General features: G+C 44.5%; 1 protein-coding gene across 1 annotated transcript; it reads left to right on the top strand.

Annotated features, from left to right (window-relative positions):
- The first annotated feature begins 486 nt into the window (after positions 1 to 486).
- BAG1 (BAG cochaperone 1) lies at positions 487 to 18,857 on the top strand. The gene is made up of 7 exons (XM_082841980.1): positions 487 to 642; positions 1,962 to 2,090; positions 3,387 to 3,469; positions 4,988 to 5,101; positions 14,954 to 15,061; positions 15,985 to 16,047; positions 16,572 to 18,857. The coding sequence occupies exons 1-7, from the start codon at positions 606 to 608 to the stop codon at positions 16,659 to 16,661; spliced, it is 624 nt and encodes a 207-aa protein (XP_082698106.1). The 5' UTR covers positions 487 to 605; the 3' UTR covers positions 16,662 to 18,857.
- The last annotated feature ends 207 nt before the right edge of the window (positions 18,858 to 19,064 follow it).

Genomic DNA, 19,064 nt, shown 5'->3' with positions numbered 1-19,064 from the left:
CTGCAGGAGGTTGGAGGTGATAGACCGAGTCAGCAGGGGGCGTGGCCTCGGTGGCGGGCGTGGGCGTGGCCTCATAAGCCGGGCGGGGCCTCGGCTGAGTGGGTGGGGCCCGGGGCGGCGGTAGCGGAATAGAGCCTGGAGGGAGCAGGGCTGCTCCGAGGGGCGGGGCCGGCAGGCCCGGGCGGAGCGTGGAAGTAGCCGGGCGGGGTCGCGGGGCGCCGCGCTCAGCCTCCACCGCTGGGTGGGCTACTAGCGCGGGTCTGGCGGAGCGCGGCGGCGCTCGGAGATCGCGAGGCGACCGGGAGCGGCTGGGCCCCCGGCGGCGCGCCCCTCGGCTGGGCCGGGAGCCGCGCCAGTCGGTGCCCCCAGCCGAGCGCGGTCCGCCTCCCTCCCAGCGATCAGCCGTCCGGAGTGTGACCAGAGGGCGTGCCGGATCCACCAGGGGCGCCGCCGCCTGCGTTCGCAGGCCGCGGGTGAAGAAGAAAGCACGGCCTCGCTCGGCCCGGAGCGAAGAGGTGACCCGGAGCGAAGAGGGGTCCCGGAGCGAAGAGGCGGTCGGAAGCGAAGAGGTGGCCCTAAGTGAAGAGGTGGCCCGGAGCGAGGAAATGGCGGCAGCCGGGCTCAGCGTAACCGTCACCCACAGTGAGCGCGGGCTGCGAAAAGTCTGGCGGGGGTCTGTGGGTTTGGCCACGTGCCCTCCCGAAGCGTGTGTCCTTGTGTTCTTCTGGCGTCCGGAAGCGTGGGATCTGGTTTGTGTCCGTGGGGCCGGCTTTTGTACGGATCTTTTGTTCAGCACACCTTTGCATGTGGCTGGTGTGTTTTGTCTCAGGCCATTTGTTAGATCCTCGATGTCCGTGCTTCACATCGTGGTCCTGGTTGTATGTGTTAGTGTGTGCCTGCGTAGTTATTGTGGGTCTTTGTGCCTGGCTCTTTTTAGCCATGTTGTGTATGACTGTTGTGTGTCTGGACACCTACGTGTGTGCGAGAGTCTGAACTCTTGTCTGCTTTTTGAGTGAGCCCTGGGTTCAAGCGTACACTCTGGGCACCCTTTGGGTCTGCCTACTTTTGGAGTTGACACAGAACTAGACAAAGTTCTGTGTCGAGTTCTCCAGATAGCTGAGTCCATGAGGTTTCCTCAGGACCAATTAGGGGAGACCCCAGGGCCTCGGAATCTGGTGACCAGGATTCTAGATAATTCAGGTTTAAGTGACCTTGGGATGTCTCCTTTCTAGGCAGCTGGTTTCTACTTCACATAGAAGCAGAGTTGGTAACACCTGTCCCACTCACTACATGTGGCTGTTGAGTAGGCTTAAGGCTTGGCATGATGCACCGGCACAGGCTACCTCCTTATTGTCCACATACCCAGAAAAGAATTAGCACCTCTGCTCCGAAAAGGAATTTCTGCTGTTTGAGTTTATTCATTCGTCTGTTCACTGGGCACCAACCATGTATGTGCCGAGGTGTCCCCAGTGGGAGAGACCTGGAGGAAAAACATTTCCTTGCCCATTACAGCAAAGGAGACAAAAATAGTACCTTGCCCAGTACAACACAGAGTAGAGGACAGTCAGGCCACAGGATGCAGATGGCTTGTGAAGAAAAGCACGGACTTTGAAATCAGATAGATCTGAGGTCAAGTTCTAATTCTAGAGTTGGGTCTCATTAGGCAGGTCTTAATTGGACTGAACTCATAGTTTGCTTATCTGTGAAATGGGGAATAATAGGTAGTACCTACTTCATGGGGTTGTTCTGAGAATTAAATAAGATCATGCAGGAAATGAGCCTAGTCAGCCCCTTATGCATGTTAAGTGCTTAAAATGTTAGCTGATATCACTGATATTGTTAGTTACTATAATAAAGGAAACAAAAATCCTTGAGCAGGCCTTGAAGGCTGGGTAAATAAAGTGTCAGCCTATATTGGTTGGTGTGAAAGAGTTTTCTTCAACACTTTTCTCTCTCCCCAGGCAATGAGAAGCACGATCTTCAAGTTATCCCGCAAGAAGGCTGTAGTGAACCAATTGTCCAAGACCTGGCCCAGGTTGTTGAAGAGGCCACAGGGGTCCCGCTGCCTTTTCAGAAACTCATATTTAAGGGTAGGTATTTCTCTTCCAGCTTTGAGCCCTCATTGCTAAAAGGCCTATTTAAAACCGCTTAACTTTAATAATAGAAACTCTCAGTTTCGAAACTAGGACAATTCTTATTTGCTTGTTAATTTATTCATCACTTCAACAAATATGTATTGAGGACCTACTATGCACTGGACACTTGCAAACATTTGAACAGGTATTAGAGTTGAAGTCACATGAAGGTGACAGAAATATTACCATTTTTGATGAAGCACATGGGCAGTCTTCCCTGGCCAAGTTAGATCCTCTTCCCATTGTGTTCAGATGGCACTCCCTACCACTTTTGCATAACTTGTACTGAAATTCCTATTAAATAATTGTCTTCATAGTCACTGAACATCTGATTTCTCTAATACAATAACAAACTCCACAAGGGCAGAGATGCTGCTATGTGTCCAATGCTTGGCATAGTGCTGGCACAGAGAAGGTATTGAACAAACTTACCAGGGCCTGGATGTGGCAGGCCCAGTGGATGATGCTGATTTCTGCCAGGACACACCCACTCCCATCCCCATTCTCTGGTCTTCCCATTCCCATGGGAACCCATTATTCTGGTATCTGATGAGGCTAAATGTATCCCATTTGGTGCCAGTCATAAAAAATTTAGTGATGGGAAGCATTTATATTTGTACTTCATAGTACAGCTCCTTGTCTTTTCTTTTTAAAAACGTTTCATTTTAGAATTATAAAGGCAATAGAAATCCATGTTTGAAAATAGAGGAAAGCACAAAAAAGAAAATGTTCTCCTGGATAAAACCCCTCATAACAATTCAATATATTTCCGTCCAGCCTCTTTTTGTTTGTTTGTCCTGGCATCCCAAAGTGTGGGTTCTCATTTGTGGCTTTTTTTTTTAGTTGACAAAACTAGGATCATTTCTAGTGATCTTCTTATAACACTGGGTCATCAACATGTATTATGGCATTGAAGTTTCCTGAAAAAAATGAGCTTTGATGCCTACAAAGTCTTCTGTTGTACTGATGTATAGTTAATCAGTCCCCTATTCCTGAATTTTGGGCTCTTTCCAGTTTCTCACTATTATGAATAATAGTTATTGTATGACAGTTATTGTGCAGGCACATGTCCAGTTATGTGTTAGGGTAAATATCTAAAATGAAGTTACTGGGTCAAGAAACCTTCTAAAAAGCTTATACCAATTCATCCTCTTCTTATTAGTGAACACACTACTTCCTGTACCCTTGCTGAAATCTGTTTTCACTGTTGTGCAATTGTTGCAACCTGACATCACTTTCTTCTTTGTTCAGGAAAATCTCTGAAAGAAATGGAGACGCCATTGTCAGCACTTGGAATACAAAATGGTTGCCGGGTCATGTTAATTGGGAAAAAGGTAAGTTGCTTTTTCCACCAGAATACCTCAGAATCAAATGACGAAGGTCTTTTATGCATGTTTCTGTTTAGAAGTCCAAGTCGGGGAGCCAAGGTTGGCACTGGTGAAGTAGCGCTCTCTAAACAAATGTAGTCTCTTTGTTCCCTGGAGTCACCAGTTCTCACACCCTCCAGCTCCTGTTGTTTAGGGCTTTCACTCTGGGAATTAGGAGTGGTTATGCTGCCTCAGTAATGTGGCTTTTGTGTTGGTGGTGGAATCAGTCTGGTTAAAATAGTGCCTGAGGCAGTCCCTACTCACTTGGAGGGGGATTTACAAGAGAGCGTTTTGTTAGAATAAACCTGTAGATTTTAAAAATAAGTACTCTGCAAACTTCAGGAGCCTCTCTTCCTTTAACCATTCTTTTTACCAAAATCTCACATAAGGATAAACCCTCTTTGGCTGGAAAGAAAGGTTCAGACTAAAGAGGTGATGGAGAAAAAGCCAGTTGGTGAGAAAAGTAGGCCCTGGGGTGATGAGAGAGGGCCATAGCCAGCCCTGCATTGTGACACAGTGGAATTGTTGGTCCTGTGAAGTTCCCTTACTTCGAGTGAGGTGGCTGATTCAGAGCGGAGAGAGGGCAGAGATTAGCAAAGTGGAGGCACGGAAAGTCTACTCCAGACTTGGAACTGCCAGGAGACTGGCACTCAGGATTTGGCCACAAAGAAGAATGTGAACAATTTAGGGTAGTGTAAAAGCAGGAAGCTGCTGGCTACCAATTAAGGTGAGAAAAGGGGAAATAATCTAGAGATTTCTTGCTCAAGGGTCAGGGAGAATGGTGATGGGCAATGAGCAGAGCCCAAGGGTTGAGTTTGAAGAAGCTTTAGGACCCTCAGTTGGAGCTGTCCTGGAGTATGTGGAGCCAAGTCCAATTTAAGTCTCTTCTACCTATTTTGGGCTGTGTAACCTTAAGTTACTTTACAGTAACCTCAATTTCATCATCTGAAACAGTACCTCCTTCACTGGATTGTGGTAAGGCTTAAACAGTAATACAGGTGAAGTGCTTAGGATGAAACCTGGCATACAGGGGATGCTCAGTAAAAGTATTCATCATCATCATCATATTGAATGAGAGAGCTCAGGAATTCCATTTAAAGGAAGGGTAGAATTCCACCTGTCTCACCGTTCTGGACTCCTCACAGGCATTCACTGTAACTTGTTAACACTCCAGGCTTCAGTCCGGAATCTGTTGGTAATCAGCCCCAGGCTGAGGTTGAATCTGGCACATGGATCAGCTTTGTTCTCTGAACCCAAGCCGTCAGGGCTCTCTTGCCAGAATGTGTACCTGATACCTTCTCTCTATCTAGTCTAGAGTCTTTGTAGATAGAAAACCTTCATGTATAACCCTCCAGCTTGCCTTCTAAGAAGCAACAGGGTTAAGACGATTTTTTCTAGGTCAGTGGTTTAACCCAATTGTGGTCAGATTTTTTTTTCCTGACAGAAAAAAAATTCTTGACTTCATTTTATTCTTAAACATTTTAGAACAGTCCAGAGGAAGAAGTTGAAATAAAGAAGTTGAAAGATTTGGAGAAGTCTGTGGAGAAGATAGCTGACCAACTGGAAGAGTTGAGTAAAGAGCTTACTGGAATCCAGCAGGTAACCCTCTCCGTGGACTTTGTCGTTCTGCCTTCTATGAGAATTCTCTGGAGATACAAATATGTGGTTACAAGGGCGGACTTCGTTGTCAGACTCCCTGGGTTCAGACCCTGGCTCTATCCTTTCTGTTACTGTGGGCAAGTTTGCCTTTGTCTCAGGTTCCTCATCTGTAAAAAGGGAGTAATGATGGTACCTCCCTCTTAGGGCTGTTGTGGGGATTAAATTACATAATTTGAGCCTGACATATACTAAGTGCTTTGTAAGTGTTATCAACACTGTTATTTCCAAACCCCAGCCAGCATCCATTTGTGCTCCTAGGAGAACACCTGCTGTGCTAGGATCATGTGTCTAAAATAGAATAAGTAGCTTCTCTCAGTCTAGTCAGCTATAATGTATTTGGCAAGGCAAAGAACATTGTGTGGATTCATAGCAGGTCCAAGTTGACCATGATCTTGGGGTGGGCATAGGGGTCATCCTATTCAATTCCTTATAGTATTAGAGGTGGAATACTGAAACCAAATAAGGATGAGGAACAGCCCCAAAGCACATACTTATTTATGATCCCTTCATTTTATAACATTTATAGATGTATGTTTGTGTTTTAATTACAAAAGTAATACATGCTGATTGTACATAGCTTTTAAGAAAACATGGGCACTAATATGAAAAATAATAATTACCTGTAAGACCCCCAACTCAAAGATAATCATTACTAAAAACTGGAATCTATTTTTTCATCTTAAAAAAATTGGTATAATGTTAGGTACACTTTGTTTGTAAATTGTTCCTTTATTGGTTTAAAAAATTGAACATTTTCCCATGTCATTAAAAATGATCATATGTAACCAAATCACTTTGCTGTATACCTGAAACGAACACAGTATTGTAAATCAACTATACCTAAATAAAGAAAAAATGTTTTGACTGAAAAAAAAAAGGTCATACTTTTCAAAACTTCCATAGTATTTATTTCATCATATGAATGGATCATGGTTTACCTAACCAATTCTCTATTATTCATCACCTAATGTTATTTTACCATTATGTATAGTGCTTCCTTTTTTTTTTAACATCTTTATTGGAGTATAATTGCTTTACAGTGGTGTGCTAGTTTCTGCTTTATAACAAAGTGAATAAGCTATACATATACCCATATCCCCGTATCTCCTCCCTCCTCTGTCTCCCTCCCACCTTCCCTACCCCACCCCTCTGGGTGGTCACAAAGCACCGAGCTGATCTCCCTGTGCTATGCGGCTGCTTCCCACTAGCTATCTATTTTACACTTGGTAGTATATATAAGTCCATGCCACTTCGTCCCAGCTTCCCCTTCCCCTTCCCCATGTCCTCAAGTCCATTCTGTACATTTGCATCTTTATTCCTGTCCTGCCCCTAGGTTCTTCAGAGCCATCTTTTTTTTTTTTTTAGATTCCATATATGTATATGTTTTAGCATATGGTATTTCTTTTTCTCATTCTGACTTCACTCTGTATGACAGACTCTAGGTCCATCCAACTCACTACAAATAACTCGATTTATTTACTTTTTATGGCTGAGTAATATTCCATTGTATATATGTGCCACATCTTCTTTATCCATTCATCTGTCGATGGACACTTAGGTTGCTTCCATGTCCTGGCTATTGTAAATAGAGCTGCAGTAAATATTGTGGTATATGACTCTTTTTGAATTCTGGTTTTCTCAGGGTACATGCCCAGTAGTGGGATTACTGGCTCCTATGGTAGTTCTATTTTTAGTTTTTTAAGGAACCTCCATACTGTTCTCCATAGTGGCACTATCAATTTACCTTCCCACCAACAGTGCAAGAGGGTTCCCTTTTCTCCACACCCTCTCCAGCATTTATTGTTTGTAGATTTTTTTTTTTTTTTTTTTGCAGTACGAGGGCCTCTCACTGTTGTGGCCTCTCCCGTTGCGGAGCACAGCCTCTGGACACGCAGGCTTAGCGGCCATGGCTCACTGGCCCAGCCACTCCGCAGCATGTGGGATCTTCCCGGACCAGGTCACGAACCCGCGTCCCCTGCATCGGCAGGCGGCCTCTCAACCACTGCACCACCAGGGAAGCCCCCTCATTGTAGTTTTGATTTGCATTTCTCTAATGATTAGTGATGTTGAGCATCCTTTCATGTGTTTGTTGGCAATCTGTATATCTTCTTTGGAGAAATGTCTATTTAGGTCTTCTGCCCACTTTTGGATTGGGTTGTTTTTTTGATATTGAGCTACATGAGCTGCTTGTAAATTTTGGGGATCAATCCTTTGTCAGTTGCTTCATTTGCAAATATTTTCTCCCATTCTGAGGGTTGTCTTTTCGTCTTGTTTATGGTTTCCTTTGCTGTGCAAAAGCTTTTAAGTTTCATTAGGTCCCCTTTGTTTATTTTTGTTTTTATTTCCATTTCGCTAGGAGGTGGGTCAAAAAGGATCTTGCTGTGATTTATATCATAGAGTGTTCTGCCTATGTTTCCCTCTAAGAGTTTGATAGTGTCTGGCCTTACATTTAGGTCTTTAATCCATTTGAGTTTATTTTTGTGTATGGTGTTAGGGAGTGTTCTAATTTCATTCTTTTACATGTACCTGTCCAGTTTTCCCAGCACCACTTATCAAAGAGGCTGTCTTTTCTCCATTGTATATTCTTGCCTCCTTTATCAAAGATAAGGTAACCATACGTGCATGGGTTTATCTCTGGGCTTTCTATCCTGTTCCATTGATCTGTATTTCTGTTTTTGTGCCAGTACCATACCGTCTTGATTACTGTAGCTTTGTAGTATAGTCTGAAGCCAGGGAGCCTGATTCCTCCAGCTCCGTTTTTCTTTCTCAAGATTGCTTTGGCTATTCGGGGTCTTTTGTGTTTCCATACAAATTGTGAAACTTTTTGTTCTAGTTCTGTGAAAAGTGCCATTGGTAGTTTGATAGGGATTGCGTTGAATCTGTAGATTGCTTTGGGTAGTATAGTCATTTTCACAATATTGATTCTTCCAATCCAAGAACATGGTATATCTCTCCATCTCTTCGTATCATCTCTAATTTATTTCATCAGTGTCTTATAGTTTTCTGCATACAGGTCTTTTGTCTCCTTAGGTAGGTTTATTCTTAGGTATTTTATTCTTTTTGGTGCAATGGTAAATGGGCGTTTTTCCTTAATTTCTCTTTCACATTTTTCATCATTAGTGTGTAGGAATGCTAGAGATTTCTGTGCATTAATTTTGTATCCTGCTACTTTACCAAATTCATTGATTATCTCTAGCAGTTTTCTGGTAGCATCTTTAGGATTTTCTACGTACGGTATCATGTCATCTCCAAACAGTGACAGCTTTACTTCTTCCTTTGCAATTTGGATTCCTTTTATTTCCTTTTCTTCTCTCATTACTGTGGCTAAAACTTCCAAAATTATGTTGAAGAAAGGTGGTGAGAGTGGGCAACCTTGTCTTGTTCCTGATCTTAGCGGAAATGGTTTCAGTTTTTCACCATTGAGAAAGATGTTGGTTGTGGGTTTGTCATATATGGCCTTTATTATGTTGAGGTAAGTTCCCTCTATGCCTTCTTTCTGGAGAGTTTTTATCATAAATGGGTGTTGAAGTCTGTCAAAAGCTTTTTCTTCATCTATTGAGATGATCATATGGTTTTTATCCTTCAATTTGTTAATATGGTATATCACATTAATTGATTTGTGTATATTGAAGAATCCTTGCATTCCTGGGATAAACCCCACTTGATCATGGTGTATGATCCTTTTAATGTGTTATTGGATTTTGTTTGCTAGTATTTTGTTGAGGATTTTTGCATCTATGTTCATCAGTGATATTGGCCTGTAGTTTTCTTTCTTTGTGACATCTTTGTCTCATTTTGGTATCAGGGTGATGGGGGCCTCGTAGAATGAGTTTTGGAGTGTTCCTCCCTCTGCTATATTTTGGAAGAGTTTGAGAAGCACAGGTGTTAGCTTTTCTCTAAATGTTTGATAGAATTCGCCTGTGAAGCCATCTGGTCCTGGGCTTTTGTTTGTTGGAAGATTTTTAATCACAGTCTCAATTTCAGTGCTTGTGAATGTTCTGTTTATATTTTCTATTTCTTCCTGGATCAGTCTCAGAAGGTTGTGCTTTTCTAAGAATTTGTCCATTTCTTCCAGGTTGTCCATTTTATTGGCATAGAGTTGCTTGTAGTAATCTCTCATGATCCTTTGTATTTCTGCAGTGTCAGTTGTTACTTCTCCCTTTTCATTTCTAATTCTATTGATTTGAGTCTTCTCCCTTTTGTTCTTGTTGAGTCTGGCTAATGGTTTATCAATTTTATTTATCTTCTCAAACAACCAGCCTTTAGTTTTATTGATGTTTGCCATTGTTTCCTTCATTTCTTTTTCATTTATTTCTGTTGTGATCTTTATGATTTCTTTCCTTCTGCTAACTTTGGGAGTTTTTTCGTTCTTCTTTCTCTAATTACTTTAGGTGTAAGGTTAGGTTGTTTATTTGAGATGTTTCTTTTTTCTTGAGGTAGGATTGTATTGCTGTAAACTTCCCTCTTAGAACTGCTTTTGCTGCATTCCATAGGTTTGGGATAGTCGTGTTTTCATTGTCATTTGTTTCTAGGTATTTTTTGATTTCCTCGTTGATTTCTTCAGTGATCTCTTGGTTATTAAGTAGTGTATTGTTTAGTCTCCATATGCTTGTATTTTTTACAGATTTTTTTCCCTGTAATTGTTATCTAGTCTCATAGCTTTGTGGTTGGAAAAGACACTTGATATGATTTCAATTTTCTTAAATTTACCAAGGCTTGATTTGTGACCCAAGATATGATCTATCCTGGAGAATGTTCCATGAGCACTTGAGAAGAAAGTGTATTCTTTTGTTTTTGGATGGAATGTCCTATAAATATCAATTAAGTCCATCTTGTTTAATGTATCATCTAAAGCTTGTGTTTCCTTATTTGTTTTCTGTTTGGATGATCTGTCCATTTGTGTAAGTGTGGTGTTAAAGTCCCCTACTGTGATTGTGTTGCTGTCAATTTCCCCTTTTATGGCTGTTAGCATTTGCCTTATGTACTGAGGTGCTCCTATGTTGGGTGCATAAATATTTACAATTGTTATATCTTCTTTTTGGATTGATCCCTTGATCATTATGTAGTGTCCTTGTCTCTTATAATAGTTTTTATTTTAACGTCTGTTTTATCTGATATGAGACTTGCTACTCCAGCTTTCTTTTGATTTTCATTTGCATGGAATATCATTTTCCATACCCTCACTTTCAGTCTGTATGTGTCTGTAGGTCTGAAGTGGGTCTCTTGTAGACAGCATATATATGGGTCTTGTTTTTGTATCCATTCAGCCAGTCTGTGTCTTTTGGTTGGAGCATTTAATCCATTTACATTTAAGGTAATTATCGATATGTTTGTTCCTATTACCATTTTCTTAATTGTTTTGGGTTCGTTATTATAGGTCTTTTCCTTCTCTTGTGTTTCTTTTCTAGAGAAGTTCCTTTAGCATTTGTTGTAAAGCTGGTTTGGTGGTGCTGAACTCTCTCAGCTTTTGCTTGTCTGTAAAGGTTTTAATTTCTCCATCAAATCTGAATGAGATCCTTCCTGGGTAGAGCAATCTTGGTTGTAGGTTTTTCCCTTTCATTACTTTAAATATGTCCTGCCATTCCCTTCTAGTTTGCAGAGTTTCTGCTGAAAGATCAGCTGTTAACCTTATGGGGATTCCCTTGTATGTTATTTGTTGTTTTTCCCTGCTTTTAATAGTTTTCCTTTGTGTTTAATTTTGGTAGTTTGATTAATGTGTGTCTTGGCATGTTTCTCCTTGGGTTTATTCTGTATGGGACTCTTTGCACTTCCAGGACTTGACTATTTCCTTTCCCGTATTAGGGAAGTTTTCAACTATAATCTCTTCAAATATTTTTTCAGTCCCTTTCTTTTTCTCTTCTTCTTCTGGGACCCCTATAATTCGAATGTTGGTGCGTTTTTTTTTTTAATTATTTTTTTATGTTTGGCTGTGTTGTGTGTTCGTTGCCGTGTGCGGGCTTTCTCTAGTTGCTGCGAGCGGGAGCTACTCTTCGTTGCAGTGCGTAGGCTTCTTATGGCAGTGGCTTCTCTTGCTGCAGAGCACTGCCTCTAGGCGCACGGGCTTCAGTAGTTGTGGCACACAGGCTCAGCAGTCGTGGCTTGTGGGCTCTAGAGCACAGGCTCAGTAGTTGTGGCACACAGGCATAGTTGCTCCATGGCATGTGGGATCTTCCCCAACTAGGGCTCGAACCCATGACCCCTGCACTGGCAGGCAGATTCTTAACCACTGCGCCATCAGGGAAGCCCTGTTGGTGCATTTAATATTGTCCCAGAGGTCTCTAAGCCTGTCCTCAGTTCTTTTTTTTCCTTTCTTTTTTGTGGTACGCGGGCCCCTCTCACTGTTGTGGCTTCTCCCGTTGCGGAGCACATGCTCCGTTCGCGCAGGCTTAGCAGCCATGGCTCACAGGCCCAGCCGCTCCGTGGCACGTGGGGTCTTCCCAGACCGGGGCACAAACCAGTGCCCGCTGCATCGGCAGGCGGACTCTCAACCACTGTGCCACCAGGGAAGCCCTGTCCTCAATTCTTTTCATTCTTTTTTCTTTATTCTGCTCTGAGGTAGTTATTTCCACTATTTTATCTTCCAGGTCACTTATCCATTCTTCTGCCTCAGTTATTCTGCTATTGATTCCTTCTGGAGAATCTTAAATTTCATTTATTGTGTTGTTCATCATTGTTTGTTTGCTGTTTAGGTCTTCTAGTCCTTGTTAAACGTTTCTTGTATTTTCTCCATCCTATTCCCAAGATTTTGGATCATCTTTACTATCATTTCTCTGAATTCTTTTTCAGGTAGACTGCCTATTTCCTCTTCATTTGTTTGGTCTGATGGGTTTTTACCTTGCTCCTTCATCTGCTGTGTGTTTCTTTGTCTTCTCATTTTGCTTAACTTACTGTGTTTGGGGTCTCCTTTTTGCAGGCTTCAGGTTCATAGTTCCCGCTGTTTTTGGTGTCTGCCCCCAGTGGCTAAGGTTGGTTCAGTGGGTTGTGTGGGCTTCCTGGTGGAAGGGACTAGTGCCTGTGTTCTAGTGGACGAGGCTGGATCTTGCCTTTCTGGTGGGCAAGACCGTGTTTTGGGGTGTCTGTGACCTTATTATGATTTTATGCAGACTCTCTGCTAATAGATGGGGTTGTGTTCCTGTCTTGCTAGTTGTTTGGCATAGCGTGTTCAGCACTGTAGCTTGCTGGTCATTGAGCGGAGTTGGGTCTTAGTGTTGAGATGGAGATCTCTGGGAAAGCTTTCACCATTTGATATTACAAGGAGCCGGGAGGTCTCTGGTGCACCAGTGTCCTGAACTTGGCTCTCCCACCTCAGAGGCAGAGGCCTGACATCCGACCGGAGCACCAAGACCCTGTCAGCCACATGGCTCAGAAGAAAAGGGAGAAAAAAAGAAAGAAAGGAAGGAAAGAAAAGAAAGTTATTAAAATAAAAAATAATTATTAAAAATTAGAAAGTAGTAAAAAAAAAATAAGAGAAAAGAAAGAAGGAAAGAAAGAAAGAAGAGAGCAACCAAACCAAAAAACAAATCCACCAGTGATAACAAGCACTAAAAACTATACAAAAAAAAAAAAAAATGGACAGCTAGAACCCTAGGACAAATGGTAAAAGCAAAGCTATACAGACAAAATCACACACAGAAGCATACACATACACACTCACAAAAAGAGAAAAAGGGAAAAAAATATGTATCTATATATTTTAAAAAAAGAAAAAAAAAAGGAAGAAGAAAGCAACCAAATCAATAAACAAATCTACCAATGATAATAAACTCTAAATACTAAACTAAGATAAACATAAAACCAGGAACAAATTAAATGCAGACAGCAAACCCCAAGTCTACAGTTGCTCCCAAAGTCGACCGCCTCAATTTTGGGATGATTCGTTGTCTATTCAGGTATTCCACAGATGCAGGGTCATGAGGTTGATTGTGGAGATTTAGTCCACTGCTCCTGAGGCTGCTGGGAGAGATTTCCCTTTCTCTTCTTTGTTCTCACAGCTCCTGGGGTTCAGCTTTGGATTTGGCCCCGCCTCTGCGTGTAGGTCGCTGGAGGGCGTCTGTTCTTCGCTCAGACAGGACGGGGTTAAAGGAGAAGCTGATTAGTGGGCTCTGGCTCACTCAGGCCGGGGGGAGGGAGGGGTACGGATGCAGGGCGAGCCTGCAGCGTCAGAGGCCAGAGTGATGTTGCACCAGCCTGAGGCACGCTGTGCGTTCTCCCGGGGAAGTTGTCCCTGGATCCCGGGACCCTGGCAGTGGCGGGTGGCACAGGCTCCCCGGAAGGGAGGTGTGGATAGTGACCTGTGCTTGCACACAGGCTTCTTGGTGGCTGCAGCAGTAGCTTTAGCGTTTCATGCCCATCTCTGGGGTGCGCGCTGATAGCCGCGGCTCACGCCTGTCTCTGGAGCTCGTTTACGCGGTGCTCTGAATCCCCTCTCCTTGCGCACCCCCGAAACAACGGTCTCCTTACTCTTAGGCATGTCCAGACTTTTCCCGGACTCCCTCCCGGCTAGCTGGGGCGCACTAGCCCCCTTCAGGCTGTGTTCACGCAGCCAACCCCAGTCCTCTCCCTGGGATCTGACCTCCGAAGCCCAAGCCTCAGCTCCCAGCCTCTGCCCACCCTGGAGGGTGAGCAGACAAGCCTCTCGGGCTGGTGAGTGCTGGTCAGCACTGATCCTCTATGCAGAAATCTCTCCGCTTTGCCCTCTGCACCCCTGTTGCTGTGCTCTCCTCCGTGGCTCTGAAGCTTCCCCTCCCCACCATCCCCCATCTCCGCCAGTGAAGGGGCTTCCTAGTGTGTGGAAACCTTTCCTCCTTCACAGCTCTCTCCCACTGGTGCAGGTCCCGTCCCTATTCTTTTGTCTCTGTTTTTTCTTTTTTCTTTTGCCCTACCCAGGTACGTGGGGAGTTTCTTGCCTTTTGGGAAGTCTGAGGTCTTCTGCCAGCGTTCAGTAGGTGTTCTGTAGGAGTTGTTCCACATGTAGATGTATTTCTGATGTATTTGTGATCTCCACGTCTTACTCCTCCGCCATCTTGAAGCCATAATGCTTCTTTGAACGTCCTCGGACATAAATCTTTTTTGACCATTTCCGATTATTTTGGTAGGATAAATTCTTTAAGTTGGAATTACCAGCTAATATATACTACATGTTGTCAAATCTGCATCTGTAGCCTATGGCTTTTATTTCCTCAGAGATACCTGCTGTCCACCTGTTGTCACCAGCTAACTGGTCATTAGGCCAAGCATTGTGAATAAACAGAGAGACAATTTAATAAAAATAATGTAAGTGCTGCCATTTGTTAGCATACATACATCTGTGTCAGGAATTCTATTAAAGGTCTATATTATTTCTCTTTATCCTCATGGTAACCCTCTGGGGTGTGGGTATCATGATCTCCATTTTAAAGATGAGAACACCGAGGCACAGATAGGTAAAGAACTTGCTCAAGGTCACAAGCCAGTCTATCAAACTCTAAACCCTGTGCTCTTAATGTCTGCTTCCCGTGTGCAGGTATACACTAGTGACTGGGGGCTTCACCAGAGCCAGGCCTCCACAGGCATTTGTGACCCCAGTAGACCGTGTAAGATAGACCATGTAATGGCCTGCAGCCTACTACAGTGCTTGGGGTGGCCCAGGGCCAGCTTTTCTGTTTTTCCTAAGAGGTGAAGTTGCAGGCCTGAGGTCTGGCCCAGCCTGTTGGGGAATGTGGACTCAGGGTGTGGCTGCTTCATCAGTGCCTTGGCTTGGAGTTTTCCATCAGCCTCAAGGAACCTTTGCAATAATGCATCATTCCTCCACAGGGTTTTCTGGCCAAGGATTTGCAAGCTGAAGCTCTCTGCAAACTCGACAGGAGAGTAATAGCCACAGTCGGGCAGTTTATGAAGATCTTGGAAGAGATTGACACACTAGTAAGTAAATATTCAGCTGAGAAGAACTAGTTTCCTTTGACTATTTTTCAGTCAGTTTCACTCTTTCAGTATCGCACTCACTGCCTGAGGGTATTGAGCACCTATTGCGTACCAGACACTGCTAGGTCTTTGGTGAATACACAGAAAGGTAAGATGGTTCCTGATTTATCCTGTCCCACCAACATAGGGCTTTTGTCATATTATTTATGTATTTATTTATTTATTTTGGCCACGGCATGTGGGATCTTAGTTCCCCGATCAGGGATTGAACCCATGCCCCTGCATTGGGAGTGCAGAATCTTAACCACTGGACTGCCAGGGAAGTCCCTGTTATTTTTATTTATGTATGCCAGTAGCATCTAATCCTCAGGAAGCTGGGATGGTCCATGATCTCATGGTTAGAGAAACACAGGGCCTAACTTTCGTAACACATGTGTCTGACATTTCACTGAGCTCATTAACTGTACAGAATTCAGTCAGACCCAGCTCCTGTGAGGCTGTTGGGAATCATCGATGCCACGCTCCCTCTTAGAGATGACACAGTAATGATATCTCTAGCCTAAACTACTCTGCTTGGGATTCTTGGGGGGAGGTGGTAAAGAAGAAGCAAAAAAGCACTGTGCTTTTCCTGCCACCCTGAGCTCATGGTCCAGCCAGGGCACGGTATCCATGTACAGGAAACAGTGAGAGGACAAAGTCCACGTTATAGATCTATGGCCCCAACACCAAGAACAAAGGGAGCTTGTATAGGGGTGAGAGCCATGGGAAGGGCCATGTAGGGTACAGATCCAGGGAAGTGATTCCTGAAAATGCATGTCATTCACATTAGTGACCTGTGGCCTGTTCGGTATACTGTAGGTATTTCTGACGTGTTATGTCATTTTCACTGAGGATTATTTATACGTCAACTTATTCTTCCATAGGTTCTGCCAGAAAATTTCAAAGACAGTCGAATGAAAAGGAAGGGTTTGGTGAAGAAGATTCAGGTGAATTGTGTGGTAGGGCATCACAAAGTGTAATGTGTTGGTGCATGTATCTGTTCAAAGTAGGGTAGAGTACAAGTGTGGTGTGGCCTCTCTTTGGTTGTTACATCTCAGCATGAACCCAGAACCTAAGAGAAGAGCTCCTTTCATGTCCCTGTAATTAAATTTGGATTTAAACTAATTGAGAAGGAAGATGGCTGGAGAGCAGATAGGGCTGACATGTTATACTGATCCGATGGACAGGACCCCCTGAAATCGTGCAGTTGCAGTGGCCTGGCTTCCTGTCCTCAGCACCCTTTGGGGGTTGTTGGCATAGAGCACTGTCAGAAGCCCTGGTCCTGTGCTTCCTCTACCTCCCCCTCCTTCCTCTGGAGCCCAGGCCATCTCCATCCCTGCACACCTGTTTCAGCCTGAGTCAGTCGCCCAGGGGTTCCCCAGAGTGGCTGGGCAAAGAGCCTTTTGCAGGTGGGGCTGGCAGGGGTGCCTGGCCCCGAGTGGGCCCTTACTGCTCTGCATTTACCTTGTAGGCGTTCCTAGCTGCATGTGATACAGTGGAGCAGAGCATCTGCCAGGAGATGGAGCGACTGCAGGCCACTAACTTGGCCTTGGCTGACTGAGGTGAGGTGGAGAAGGCTGCGCTGCCTTGAAGAACAGCTCCACCAGCTCTGCACTCTCTGGAACAGAAGTTACGTGCTTTCCCCGGGGCTGCTGGGGACAACTGGCTGATTGCAAGTTTTCCTTCTCTTATACCTGCTCTCAGTGAACACTTGTCTGTGCAATCTTAGCGCACCTGTCAGTTTCTCATTCCGTCTGTGTATATCTGTGCTGTCCAGCAGCCCACCTTGTCTGGAGAGGGCCTCCTCTGCCCAAGTCTTCCCAGCTTTTTTGACCTTTGGATGCTTTCTTTGGGCTGGTGAGAGCTCTCATTTGTCCTGGGGTAGTTCTGGGTTTATCAGCTATCCTGTCTTCAGATACATGAGGCCTTTTTGCCCTTATGATCCCATAGTCCCATCTGTGTAAACCAGAATCACCAGGAGGCTACATCTGGTCAGGAATGTTAGGAATGGCTGAGAACAGGTGTTTGGCACACAGGTAGTCCAAGTATCTCTCATTGTGACCTAATTCTGGAACAGCTGGCTGGGTTGTGGGTTCATAGACCCTGTCTTCACCCCCCAGTGACCCTGACCAGTCACAGGCCGTGAGGTCTCGGGGCCGCTCCTGGACTGGGGCCTGTGGTTGATCCATGGGCTTCCTTGTCCCCAAGCAGATCTCTAGGAGGTTACAGCCCAGAGTTGACTAAGTCTCTGCTCGAAACCGGGTCACAACCATGGCTTAGGAGGGGCAGAGAAGAGAGACAGAGTGAATAATAAAGCAGGCAGGTAGTGAGGGCCACCATAAACTTCTCAGGAGTTCCTTCAAAGGCATTTCTGTTAACCGTACCCTTCTGAGATCTACATGTCCTTCGAGTTCTTCGAGGCTGTTTTTGTCTGTTTTGTGGCCTTTTTCCCCTTCATTGTTATTTAAAAAATAAAACAGTTTATATATACGTCAGCAAGCAGAAGAGTGTTTAGACTTTTTTTTCCTTTTGGTAGATGAAGTATGGGAAGCAAAAGCCTTCTGAGGTTCTAGTCTAGTTATGTTATAAAGTTGAGAGTGGCCCTGTGTGCTGGAATGCTTAAACAGGTCAGCGGCCATCACCCCATTTCTTCACACAGTGCCCAGGAGACAGGCTTCCAACAGGCCACTCTGAGGTCAACCTTCTTTGGCAGAGAGGGAGTCTGTGAAGTCCCAGGCATTTAGGGCTGCATGGGTGGGACTAGGACAAGGTGGTGGTTAGGGGTGGACAAGTGGACGAGGCTTGGGGCCCGGCCCGCCCACCCCCAGCTTTAATCAGAGCAGTCCAGTATTTCTCTGTTTCTAGGTAGTAGCTGTGTGGCCTTGAGCCCCAGCACGTTCCTGTGTGCCAGATACCACTCTAAGTTCTTGAGGTGTATTGGTCATTTAATCCTTACACAATCTAGGAGGTAGACAGATACTATCCCTGTTTTATAGATGAGCTCAGGTAATTTGCTCACAATCACAGAGTAAGTGACAAAGCCAGGACACAAACTGGGTAGCTTGAGTCCGAGCCTAAGTCCTTAATCTCTGCCAGTTTGCCTCCCAACTAACATGGGGTTGCTCACACCCTCTCATTTTCTCTTTTTCTTCTATTTATCTCCCATGTTGGCCTCTGCAGCTCCCCTCTGGCCCTCTCCAGTTCATTCTCCACAGAGCAGCTGAGTGATCATGAAGTACACAAATTACCATGTCAGTCCCCTGCTTAAAAACCTCAGAGGCCAAGGTCCGTACCCTGCTCCCTTCTCATCTCGGGCCACTCTCCTGTTTGTTCTCTGCTGTCAGCCACTCTGGTCTAGTTCAGGCCCTCAGGTGCTCTGTGCCCTCTCCCGCCCTGGGGTCTTTGCAGACGCTGTTCCTCTGCTTGGACAGCTCCACGCCATCCTTCCCCTTCCCCTACCCCTGTCCTAGGTGACTCCTGTTCATGCTTCAGAACGTAAACGTCTCTTCATGGAGAAACCTCACCTACTACTGTCTGAGAACATCAAGCCTCCAGGTGATATCCTCTCACAGTTTGTCATGACTTTTTACGATAAACAGCGTTTATCATGGTCTATGATGATTTATTTGTGGGATTATTTGATTAATATTTGCCTTTATGCTAGACTGTGAGTTCCTTGGGTTAAGGAGCTTCTTTGTCTTGTTAACAGTGTATTTCAAGCAGATTGTCTGGTTTATATTAGATGCTCAATAAATATTTGGAGAATGAATGAATGTTGACCGCACACATTAATAGTGAAATTTCCACTGCTGCACTCACCCACTGAAGCTCCGTCAGCACTGGGATTTATAGCATCTGCTAGCCACTGTCTTATTTAAGGGTGGGCTGCCCAGCACATGTGCAGGGTAGTAACACGGCCCACTCACATAGATCTGCACATCTACAGGGCATCTCTGCCTATGAA

This window comes from Leucopleurus acutus, assembly GCF_964270905.1.
Source record: "Leucopleurus acutus genome assembly, chromosome: 7".
Lineage (NCBI taxonomy): Eukaryota > Metazoa > Chordata > Mammalia > Artiodactyla > Delphinidae > Leucopleurus > Leucopleurus acutus.
The sequence above is the reverse complement of the archived record's forward strand: the minus strand, read 5'-3'. Positions and strand labels throughout refer to the sequence as shown.

What these genes read in the sequence shown, in the direction of transcription:
- BAG1 (XM_082841980.1), top strand. Translation starts at nt 606, where the DNA reads ATGGCGGCAGCCGGGCTCAGCGTAACCGTCACCCACA. An exon ending in CAGCGTAACCGTCACCCACA is followed by an intron (nt 643 to 1,961) that starts GTGAGCGCGGGC and finishes CTCTCTCCCCAG; the next exon opens with GCAATGAGAAGCACGATCTT. An exon ending in AGCTTACTGGAATCCAGCAG is followed by an intron (nt 5,102 to 14,953) that starts GTAACCCTCTCC and finishes ATTCCTCCACAG; the next exon opens with GGTTTTCTGGCCAAGGATTT.